Below are 12190 nucleotides of genomic sequence, written 5' to 3'. Positions count from 1 at the left end.
TTTGTGCCTGTGTTCATGGGCATGTACACACCACACAGACACACTTAGGTTCGGCTGTGGATGGGCCTCGGCTATAGAGGGATAGGATCAAGTCCAGCTTCCATCTCAGTGTGTACTTGCTGTCCTGGCTATTGTAAATATTAATGACACCGGCTTTACTCTCCAGTGTTAGAATTTAATCATTTCTTGTCACTCCAGCATTAAGTCATAAAGAGAGGCCTAGTTTTAAGGAAGAGGCTTAGAGCCTACCCCTCCATTTCAGGCAGCACTGCTTGGCAGCCCACCCACCTTAGGCACTTTCTAGTTAAAGTTATCTGCAAGATCACTTAGAATGCTAAGCTACTAGTCTTGCTTTTGCTTTTTTCCTAAGTAGGAAGAATGGAAAGAACAGTTTACCTTCCTTCTCAGTCTTCACCCGACTTGTATACTTGCCACTTCTCCACTAGGCAGGCTGCCCGTGGACCTTACTATGCACTCCCACTGTGTCCACTGTGATGGGCAGTTCTGCAAGGAGCAGGGAGGGCAGGGCCCTGGGGGCAGCATCTATAAAGCTGTTAATAACCAGGTGGCGCTGGGTACTTTAAAGAGAGGACTGCTCGTTTAGAATGATGGTTCTTGCAAAACACCTCGAAATTTTACTCAGGTTACAAAAGTAGCAACAAACTACTACAGAAAAACACATAGTATAGCTTAAAGCTCATCCTCTGAAACTGCAACAGTCACTGAAAAGCCAGGATGGGTTTTCGTGTGGAAAGTACATATTAGGAATCGAACTGCTTTCTGGCTAGCTATAGTCTACCAAATGCTGTTCTAAACCAAGGCAGACAGGTGACCAGCAGAGCTGTCCCCCATCCACTCTATGCTGAGCTAGACCTTCTCAGATAGGTTTTTGACAGAAGAAAAAATTGCTTCTCTACCTCCTCCAAGAAAGCCCACCAAACTGGTTTATGCAGAAAGGATTTTAAGCAAACCTGCACATACACTTAGCATGCTCCAAAAGCAGGGCAGTTCCTACTCTATTTCTAGCACATAGCCTATGTTCACTGGAGCCAATACAACAGGTGCACCAGTGCAGACAGCATCTTTGCCTTCACAGAACTAACTCAAAAGAACACAGAGAATACTTTGATCTTAAGTGGGGGATCATGACAGTTCCATGACCATATATATCTACCAGGCTAGCCTGAGTTTTCATCTATAAAAATATTTTTTTCAAAAATAATGCCTAAGAGATTTCTAGAAAGTGGGACTACATGAGAAAAACAGCAGAGTGGTACAAGCACTGCAGATGTAAGATGGTTTTTGGGTAGAGGATATCTCTCTCGGTTCCTACAGCCAACACACCTTATGGCGGACAGCTGGCACGAGGATCTGGCAAGGTGAGTAGTCCCAGACAAAACCCTCTGAGGATGCAGGACTGAAACTGACCCATGTGACAGAGCTGTGCACACACTGACTTGTGCAAAGTCTGCTGGGACAAAGGGCTCATGATGGCGGGTTATTTCACGCTGTTGACACTCCATGTGCCCTGGAGAGGGGTCTGGCTCAGAAGCACCTGGGAGAGGTGTCTACATGGGGAAGGAAAGAAGCACGAGGGTGGCTGAATACAAGAAGGTGTTCTAGGAGAAATGGTCCAGAAGGGTCAGGTCATGTTGTCTGTGACCCATCAATACTTAACATAAATGGCAACACAGCAGCAGTCTTTCAGAGACCATGTCTGTGGGCATAACTGAAGTCTCTAAGCCCACCAGGCTAGTGACATCATCCGAGATGGTCCCACCCATTGCCTGGAGGTGGGCCCTAGTGACGTACATTGTTCTGGGAGGCTGGTGTAGAAGATGATTTGCATAAGGACGTCACCACCAAGCCACTGCTCAAGTCTAGTCCTCGTCCTTCTTTTTCCTACAAGAGGAAAAAAAAAAATGTTCAAGAGGCAAGGAACATAAAAAGGGCTTTCAGTTTCAGGCCCCTGCTTTTAGCCTGGGAAAGGGGAAGGAGTTTATAGTGGCAGAGTGGCTGTGTGGCCCCACAGGGGAGTACACAAAGCAGGGTGGTTGGCCTTAGGTGCTCTTAAAAGTGATCCTTTTCAGCCAGGTGCTGGTCTCTCATGCCTGTAATCCTGACTACTCAGGAGGCTAAGATCTGAGAATTGATTCAGAGACAGTGGCCAACCCCTGAGTTCAAGCCTCAGGAGCAGCACCAAAAAAACAAAACAAAACCCCCCCCCCCAAAACAAAAAACAAAAGAACCTCTCTTCTCTAGAAAACACTTCCTGCAAAGAGCCTGCATTACAAGCTGGCCTGGAGGAGCACACTCGTGGCATCTTGAGAGGTAGGGTAGGAGGACTGTCTCAGGCGGACTGGGGCATAGTGGTAGGGCCCTTGCTTAGTATGCATGAGACCCTGGGTTCAATCTCCAGGCTTGCCAAAAAATAGTGAAAACTAAAACCTGGGTTGCAGAAAAGGTGAGGAGATTCTATCTGTTCTTTACTTTGAGCTCTTGTGACTATTTAGAGACGCCCTCCTCCACCACCACCCCTGGGTGGTACCTGGGCCTATCTCTCCAGCATATGAAAAGGTCTGGCTTTTGGGGCAGCCCCCTTGACTGACACCTCGCTAGTTGTGTAGCTGCTATTGCCCAGTTGTAATGGGAAACATGATGGGAAGCAGGGGAGGTTGTGTTTAATACCTCTGCTTGGAATTCTCTAAGAGGTTCGGGACAGCAGGTAAAGGTAGTCAGAACTTACTGCTCTGTAGTCCAAAAACATTTCTTTAAATGCCAGAAAATCAGTAAATGTGAGCAGCATGTCAAATATGTCACCAGCTACTTCATCTTTATGGTGCCTGCAAAAGAAAGGGCTGTGATGATGCCCGTGGAGTGGGGAGGGCCTCCCGCCCAGGACCTCGCCTGGGAAGTTGCAGGAAGGAGGGAAGGAAGTTAGGACAGAAATGGAATGGAGTGAACAAACTCACTGTAGCGCTGTTGTGAAAGTGGCCATGTTGAATCCAGGGATCCGCTCCAGCAGCTGTTCTTCAATATATTTTTCTACCAGAGAAATCTACAACAGTGGAAAGGATCTTGGTTAGACCCCGCTTTAGGGAAACAAGACTTCCTTTCAGAAAACCTGCCCCCATCCTTGGCGAGCATCTCCTGAAAGCCTATGCTGAGTGCCAGGGTTACGAAGGGAGACAAAACCCAGCTGTCCTGGGCCTGCATGGTACAGAGAGGGGCATTTGTGGGTAACTGTGCCTAACAGGATGATCGCTCTAAGGCAGGTGGAGAGAGCCCCCAGTAGGCTCTCATAGGAAGTGGGGTTATTCTCCCCAAATAACCCCACCTATGAGGTCTGTGCACACAGAAAACATATGAAGCACAGGAAGAACACGGTTCACAGGTCCTGCCAACCTGTTTTTCTCCATGGTTGTGTGTTCAGAAAATAAAATCCTGGAGGCTCAAACCTAGTCTTAGATAGATGAAATAATTCCAGGAGGCCACAAGAGATTTCAGGGTTCGATGTAAAACCCAAGGGTGAGGCGAAGGTCCTGTATTCTAGTCTTGGTTTCTCACACTTAGTGACTCTCTCTGCTTGTTCTCACTTTTACATAGTACCTGACTAGCTGATAAAGAATACAGTGTTTGGGGCTGGGAAGGTGGCTCAGTGGTAGAGCGCTTGCCTTGCATGCATGAGGCCCTGGGTTCGATTCCTCAGCACCACTTAAGCAGAAAGAAAAAAGCCGGAAGTGGCGCTGTGGCTCAAGTGGTAGAGCGCTAGCCTTGAGCTGAAGAGCTGAGGGACAGCGCCCAGGCCCAGAGTTCAGGCCCATGACCGGACCACTCCCCCCCCCCCAAAAAAAAAGAATACAGTGTTTGAACAATATTTATTAAATTGGGCATGGTGGTACACACCTATAATCCCAGATTTCTGGAGTGTGAGACAGGAGGAGGTTAAGTTCCATGCCAGCCTGGCTACACACACTCCTGCTGTCTCAAAAACCCAAAGGCTGGGAATGTGACTCAATGGAAGAATACTTACCTGCCATGCCTACGGCCTAAAGTTTCAGTCCCAATACTGAAAAATAGTAAGTTTGCTGAAACTGAAGGTGGGACATGGTAAAGCCAAACTTCTCCTAAGTGAGAAGTTCGTAGGCTCAAATATTGCCTGAAAGCCTGTTGAAAAGCAGCCTTTTGAAAACAGCTCAAATACTGCCTGACTTTTGAAAAGAGCTGGAGAAAAATGAACCAAAGCAGATTCTAACCATAATCCCTGGCAATATTTCAAAAGATGAGCAAGTTTCAACACCTGATTCTAAATCCAACTTTCTTTTTCTTTTTGGCCAGCAGTGGGGCTTGAGCTCAGGGCCTGGGCACTGTCCCTAAGCTTCTTTTGCTCAAGGCTAGTGCTCTACCACTTGAGCCACAGCACCACTTCTGGCTTTTTCTGTGTATGTGGTACTGAAGAATTGAACCCAGGGCTTCGTGCATGTGAGGCAAGCATTCTACCATTAAACCACCTTCCCATCTCCTAAATCCAACTTTAAAGAAACCCTAATCTATATTTATTTATTTTTGGGTCTGATCATGGGGCCTGAACTCTGGGCCTGGGCGCTGTCCCTCAGCTCTTCAGTTCAAGGCTAGCGCTCTACCACCTGAGCCACGGCGCCACTTCCGGCTTTTTCCTTTTTGCTTATGTGGTGCTGAGGAGTCGAACCCAGGCCTCAGGCATGCAAGGCAAGCGCTCTACCACTGAGCCACCTTCCCAGCCCATGAAACCCTAATTATTAAGAGAAGCACAAATCTCTACTTACATATTCGTTAAAAATGGGCGTGTAGGTAAGTTTATTCTCTTCGGTGTCTTCAAACTCCTGGTAATACTTGTCCATGAAGTTTCTCTGTAATAACTGGAACTCATCATCTGAGCCACAAAGGGGAAATGTATTGTTTTTAATGGAGACTAAAGCCATTCAGATTTATGGGGTGGGGGAGGGGGGAGGGGGAAGTACTGCTTCTCAGCAGCCTGCCTCTAGAGAGGAAAGGCTAGGATTCAAGAGAGGTTAAATGGGACACCAGTGTTCAAATAGAACAATCAGTCTTCTTAAAAACTGGGAAGATATTTTGCCATTTACCCAGTACTCAGTGTACAGTTTCAGGGGCTTCAAAATGTTCACACTGCTGTTTAAGCAGTTGTAAACATCCATACGGATGGCCTGGAACTTTCTTACCTGGCCTGTCAGCAAGGAAACGACTACGTCCCCCCAACCTTCTCCTTCCCCTCTCCCTGCACAAAATTTTATTGTGCACACAGAAGGTCAGTTCCCCAACTGGGGGACTTCAGATGAATTTTAGCAGCAACACGGAAATAACAGGAATGAAAAGTGCGGCCGACAAGAGGCTGGACATCCTCAGTTCCCTCAGTTCCTCAGCCATGTACTAGTTGTGAGGCCTCAGACTATTTACTTATTTATTTATTTATTGCCTGTCATGGAGCTTGAACTCAAGGCCTGTGTACTATCCCTGAGCTCTTTGGCTCAAGACTAGTGCCTTAGTAAAGCCTTAGCTTTACTTCTGGTTTTCTGGTGGTTAATTGAAAATAAGAGTCTCATAGGGACTTTTAGGCTTAGGCTGGCTTTGAACTGTGATCCTTAGATCTCAGCCTCCTGAGTAGCTAGGATTAACAGGTGTGAGCTACCACACCTGGCTTCATACCACTTATTTCTATCAACTCCAAATTCCTCATCTGAAACATGCTGATTTTATCATATGGGATTGCTAGATGAAATTTGGATATTCATGTAAATAGTAATATTCCTGCTACTGAATAGGATCTTATTTCTAAATAAGAAGAATGCTTCAAGGGCAGCTCCCACAACCTGCCTCTGGGTTAAATACCCTGAGCTTACAGAGGCTCATTCCCTCACAGCAGACAGGGTGCCTGGTAAGGGGCAGTATTTGAGAGAGCTGAGGGATAAACCATTCATACTTGAGACTTCAGAACACTGACCTTTACAGGACCTGAAGGGTCACAAACTTAGCAACTTCCACACTACACTGGATTAACCTAGATAGCCAGTAACTGCAAATCACTTTTTTTCCTAATTCTCAGAGAACATAAAAGACTATGGACAAAAAGTTCTCTCAAGTTTAAGTTTTTTCCTTCCCCATGTTTGCTTTAAGTTCTGGGGCCTATTACTGCTTATTTGATACTTAGCAGCATTTATTAAGGTACTAAAGGAATCTACAAATGGGAGTTTTGTTTGTTTTTTTTTGGTTCGTGTGACTTGAATGCTGGGCTTGGGTGCTGTCCCTCAGCTCTTCAGCACAAGGCAAGTGCTCTACCACTTGAGCCACAGTGCTACTTCTGGCTTTCTGGTGATTTATTGGAGATAGGAGATAGGACTTTGCTGCCCGAGCTGTCCTTGAACCACGATCCTCGGATCTCAGCCTCCTGAGTAGCTAGGATTACAGGCGTAAGCCACTGGTGCCTGGCTTCAAATGGGAACTTTTAAGCTCAGGAAAACAGAACCAGCTGAATTCTGATTCCTTATATTATTCATGGACATGTGTGGGTTTTATGTTGTTTTATGGCATAAAAATGCTAGAATTTACCTGGCACTAGTGGCTCACTGTAATCCTAGCTTTACTAAGAGGGTGAGATCTGAGGACTGAGGTTTGAAGCCAGTCCTGGCAATAAAGTCCCTGAGACTCTTATTTCCAATTAATCTCTGCCCTCCCCTCACAACTGGAGGTGGAGCTGTGGCTCAGGTGGTAAAGCACTAATCTTTTTTTTTTTTTTTTTGGGTCCAGTCGTGGGGCCTGAACTCTGGGCCTGGGCGCTGTCCCTCAGCTCTTCAGCTCAAGGCTAGCGCTCTACCACTTGAGCTACAGCGCTACTTCCGGCTTTTTTCTTTTTGCATATGTGGTGCTGAGGAATCGAACCCAGGGCCTCATGCATGCAAGGCAAGCACTCTACTACTGAGCCACCTTCCCAGCCCCTAAAGCACTCATCTTAAGCCAGCCAAAGAGACTAGGAGACTAGGACAGTGCCCAGGCTCCAAGTTCAAGCCCCAGGACTGGCACCAAAAAAAAAAAAAAAAAAGGCCAAAACTCAAGCCAGATGCTGATGACTCACTCACACCTGTTATCCTAACTACTCAGGAGGTTGATACATGAAGATCTAGGTTCAAAGCCAGCCCAGTAGAAAAGTCCATGAGACACTGATTTCCAAATAACTATCAAAAAAGCTAGAGGTGGAGCTGTGGCTCAGGTGGTAGAATGCAAATCTTGAGCTCAAAGCTCAGGGACAGTGCCTGGGCCCTGAGTTCAAGCTTCAAGACAGGCACAAAAAAAAGGGGGAAAACTAAAAAAGCTGCCACTCAAAACTATCTAAAAACCACAGTACTCTGTGTGGGCAATAAAGCAGACCAAAACTCCTAGAAGCCTCAGCAAGAGCACAGAGTACTTCTATGGGCTGTCACCTGAATATGTTTTGAGTACTGTGCTGTTTCTAAGACATATCCCAGTGTAGCTCTTAGATATTGAGTTGTACCTTATTAAAATATACATGAGGGGCTGGGAAGGTGGCTCAGTGGTAGAGTGCTTGCCGGAAGTGGCGCTGTGGCTCAAGGGGTAGAGTGCTAGCCTTGAGCTGAAGAGCTAAGGGACAGCGCCCAGGCCCAGAGTTCAGGCCCCATGACCGGACCCCTCCCCCAAAAATATATATATACATGGAACTTGAAGTTCTCTATTGTTAGAAAACTTTTAAATAAGTAATTTTTATTGTGATTAAGTGATTACATAAATTTCACAGTATTGTGAGATAGTGGTACTTATTTAAAGTCACAAACACATTCTAACCTTCATAAGGCAAATTTTCATTATCATGGTCTATAAAGTTTGTGAATTCTATGACAATACAGCTATTTCTTCCACATTGGGTGGGATGCACATTTCTTTCCTTTTGCTTAGTTAGCTGTTCCCTCTATCCCTCTCATTCCCTCCCTCCCATTGCTGCCCTTGGGTTGCTTAGTCCATTTTCATCAGTGTCCAGTGCAGCTGATGGGCCCCTCTGTTGTATGTTTTCGCCCGTTTCCCTCTGATTCTGTGTCCTCCTCCTAGTTTCCCTCAGATGTGCATGTATACCATATATGTGGTCAACAGCTTGGGGTCATTTAGTAATGATACAAGATGAGTGAAAGTCTTTTGATTTTTGAGTTCTGTTGAAAACTAACTTTTAAAATTAAGTTCAATGTCCATAAAAGCAAGGATCTAAGAACCAGAGAACACAGGCCAGGCTGCAGAATACTTTACCCATGATAATGTCCTCTAGACATCCGACCACAGCATCGAATTCTGCATCAGAGGCAGAAGAGCTGAAAAATAAGCCAGGATTAGATGTTGGTTCAAATAATTATTTTAAAAAAGAAAGTTGGGCTGGGAAGGTGTCTCAGTGGTAGAGTGCTTGCCTTGCAAGCCAGAGGCCCTGGGTTCGATTCCTCAGCACCACATAAGCAAAAAGCAAAAAGCCGGAAGTAGCACTGTGGCTCAAGTGGTAGAGTGCTAGCCTTGAGCTGAAGAGCTGAGGGACAACGCCCAGGCCCAGAGTTCAGGCCTCACGACCGGACCCAAAAAAAAAACAAAAAACAAAAACAAAAAACAAAACCAAGAAAGTTATTCCTGGCAGGGGTGAAAAGGATAGCAAAATCAGTATCTCGTCCTTCATCTTCAAGAATTAGGAGGACCCTGCCTGGTTTGGTGGCTCATACCTGTAATCTTAGCTATTCAGGAAAGTTGGGGTGAGGTAGAAATTGGAGATAGGGAAAAGCTCAATGGCCTGATTTAGCCAACAAAAATATGGTGTGCGCCGGACTCTGGTGGCTCACAGCTGTAATCCTAGCTAGTCAGGAGGCTGAGATCTGAGAATCGCGGTTCAAAGCCAGCCCGGGAAGGTAAGTCTATGAAACTCTTCAATAAACCACCAGAAAAACAGAAGTGGTGCTATGGCTCAAGTGGTAGAGCACTCACCTTGAGCTGAAGAGCTCAGGGACAGTACACAGGCCCATGGCGGACAAACAAATTAAAAAAAAAAAAAAACCCAACAACAAAAAGTTGTGTGTGGTGCTCGTCCATCATCCCATGCCCTGGTCAAGTTTTTTGTTGGAGAATCTAGATCTATGCCAAGGTAAAAAAGATCCTATCAAAAAATAAAGAGAAGGGGTATGTGGCTCAAGTGATTCAACCCCCCCCACCCTCCGTACCTCCCTCCCTGTCCCTCCAAATGAAGTCCAGGTCCTGTGGCTCAAACCATAATCCCAGTTACTTGGGATTATGGTTTGAGGCCATCTGGTGGAAAAATGCAAGACCCTATCTGAAAAATAAAATGAAAAGGGCTGAAGGCTTGTCTCAAGTGGCAGGGGCCCTGAGTTCTATCCCCAGCATGGTCAAAGAATGAAAAAATTAAGCATTATTAATTTTTTGTTGTTCAGGCCCAGGGCCTGGGCGCTTGCGGTCCCTGAGCTTTTAGTGCCCAAAGCTGGCACTCTACCACTTAAATACGCCTCTACTTCGGGCTCTTTTAGTGCTTAATTGGAGGTAAGAGTCTCCAGGACTTTCCTTTCCTTGCCGGGGCTGGCTTCGAACCACGATCCTTAGTAGCTAGATCGCAGGCGTGAGCCTAGGGCACATGCTTATTTCTGATCTAAAATTTCAAACAGAAGGAAAACACCCGTGACCTGCCGCCTCTTTCATAAAACTTAACATCACAGACCACTGAAAGGGAGCGGAGGATGGCTTGGCCATCTCCAGGCGGCAGATCTCTTATCCCCTGGGGGTCTACTCACCGCATTTTAGCGATCGCACCACACCTGGCGCGGGGAAACTGGATGGGAGAGTGCTCGGGTCGGAGGTCGTTGGGGGACAGGTGCGGGGGGAGGGGGTGGGGAGGACAAGCGTGTTGGGGGGAGGGGATGGGTCCCCGGACTGCGGGCCACGCCTCGCCGCTCAAGTGCGCCGGGCCGGCCTGGGATTGTGATGGAGGGGTGACAAAGCCCCACGCCCTCGGAGGACAGGCCCAGGCCCGCGGCGCATCCTCCAGCCACGGTCACTCACAAGGACAGCGCGATGCTCTCTTCCTCCAGGGCGTCCATCGCCGCGGCGCAGCATCCACCCGCAAGGGTGAGCGGGCCCGCCGCCTCCGCCTCTACTCCGCCCGCCGCCCCGCCCCGGCCTCCGTTAAGCTCCGCGGAGCCCCTACTCTCATGGAGGGCGCGGCGGGCCCGAGGAGGCCTCACTGCCCAGCCGCGGGCCCGCTCACGGCGCAGCTGGGTCAGGGATCACAAGCAGGGCCGAGCCTCGGGTCGAGCCTCGGGTCCCGGGCTGCAGCCCAGCGCCGGCGGGGCTTCCACGCGCGGCCACACCGCGCTACTCGCGCCGCGCGCAGCCACAGTCGCCCAGCTTGTCTGACTGTCCGTTACTAACCGCCGCACGCCGTGCCCCGCCTCCCGTTACCATGGCTACCGCCTTCTGGGCTCTCAACAGCCAATCACAGACGCCTTTTGCCGCCGCCAGGGGCGGGGCAAAACGGGGAGAGGAAGTCCGGGAAAGAGAACGTCGTGCAGTGATGCTGGTCCTTGTCAATCATTCAGTGAAGCGTGGAGAGTTTCAGGGCTTAGTCGCCGAACTTCACCTGGTCCGTATATTATGGACGAAGAAATCGAAGCCAAGATCCTCAGTTTCCTCACTTGTTGGGTGTGTTTTTCAAAGAGCCTTTTAAAGAACGCCGTAAATTGTTAAATCGTTTGAGCCAGACTTTGATCTTGCAGATTTGTAAGTTACTTCCCCCTTAGGGGAAGATGGAAAAAAGGCTCTACTGCATGTGGTGGAACTCTTGCAAGTTGCATCATAATCTTTGCATTATAGATTATGAGGCTTATTATGGATCTAATTATGCAAGTCAGAAATTGAGAACACTACTTTGAGCCAGTCAATCAGAAACTGAACTGTTCCAGAAGTTTCATCCAGAATGTTAAACCTTTTTTGGGTCGGTCGTGGGGCCTGAACTCTGGGCCTGGGTGCTGTCCCTCAGCTCTTCAGCTCAAGGCTAGTGCTCTACCACTTGAGCCACAGTGCCTCTTCCAGCGTTTTCTGCTTATGTGGTGCTGAGGAATGGAACCGAGGGCCTTATGCATGCAAAGCAAGCACTCTACCACTGAGCCACCTTCCCAGTATTCCTCCATCAGGTACTTTCTGGTCTCGAAAAGAACTTACCTACTAAGTCATGAGGTCAGAGTGGAGAATGAATGAAACAATGAATAACTTCATCTGTTTTGATTGCTGTTACAAACCACACAACCTACTGGTCTAAAACAATTATGTTCTCACTATTACAGCTTGCGCAGGGCTCATCATGAAGCCAGAAACTCCTTCAGAGGAGCTCACTCACCTGGCCAGCAAATTAGTGTTGGCTGTTGCTAAGAGATCAGCTGTGGATGTGTATATTTAACCTGAGTTCCTCTGCATAGAGGTCTTTCTGGGGATATTTGGGTTTTCTTACATCATGGTGACTGGGCAAAAAGCAAGCATTTCAGGGACTGTCAGTCACTTAAGGGTCTGGAATTGGAAATGGACAGAGTCATTCATATGTTGTTCGTAAAGCATAAAGAATACATAGAATCTACCCAGATTTAAAGGTCATAAACCTTTAAAAAAAGGGGGAGGGAGAAAGGGATATTAGGGATTGATACAGAGATTCATGTTTGCTAGGTAAAACTCTACCACTGAACTACACTCCAAATGCTATGAACCTCATTTCTTCTTTCTTCACTGTTTTCTTTTTGCTCTGGTTGCTTTTTTTTACAGTCTTACTTTTCTATCAGCCTGGACTGTGATCCTGCTTATGCTTCCCCAACATACCTGGGATGACAGGCACATGCCTTCATACTCAGCTATTTCTGTTGAGATGGAGGCTTAAGAACTTTTTTTTTGCTTAGGCCTGCCTCAAATGAAGATCCTCCCCTTCTTCCCCGAGCAGTTAGGACTTACAGGTGTAAGCTACTGGTGCCCAGCCTTAAACCTCATTTTCTTGAAGGTCTTGCTGACACCCAGGGTGACCTCAAATTGGTGATTCTCTGGAATTACATGTGTGAACAACCACACCAGGCTTTAAACCTCATTTGCTGGGAAGAATACCAAGGATTTT

The 12190-nt window shown here is 47.3% G+C and overlaps 1 protein-coding gene across 1 annotated transcript; it reads right to left on the bottom strand.

The window, feature by feature from the left end:
- Positions 1-612: 612 nt before the first annotated feature.
- Positions 613-10468, bottom strand: LOC122116313 (ADP ribosylation factor like GTPase 2 binding protein). Its single transcript, XM_042689972.1, has 6 exons — positions 10102-10468; positions 8305-8366; positions 4806-4912; positions 2973-3058; positions 2747-2843; positions 613-1902 (listed from the first exon to the last, which is right to left on the bottom strand). The coding sequence occupies exons 1-6, from the start codon at positions 10137-10139 to the stop codon at positions 1801-1803; spliced, it is 492 nt and encodes a 163-aa protein (XP_042545906.1). The 5' UTR covers positions 10140-10468; the 3' UTR covers positions 613-1800.
- Between the last annotated feature and the right edge of the window lie 1722 nt (positions 10469-12190).

This window comes from Dipodomys spectabilis, unplaced genomic scaffold (genome assembly GCF_019054845.1).
Source record: "Dipodomys spectabilis isolate Male_0828 unplaced genomic scaffold, ASM1905484v1 ptg000130l, whole genome shotgun sequence".
Classification (NCBI taxonomy): Eukaryota; Metazoa; Chordata; class Mammalia; order Rodentia; family Heteromyidae; genus Dipodomys; species Dipodomys spectabilis.
This window is presented reverse-complemented; position numbering and strand designations above follow the sequence as displayed.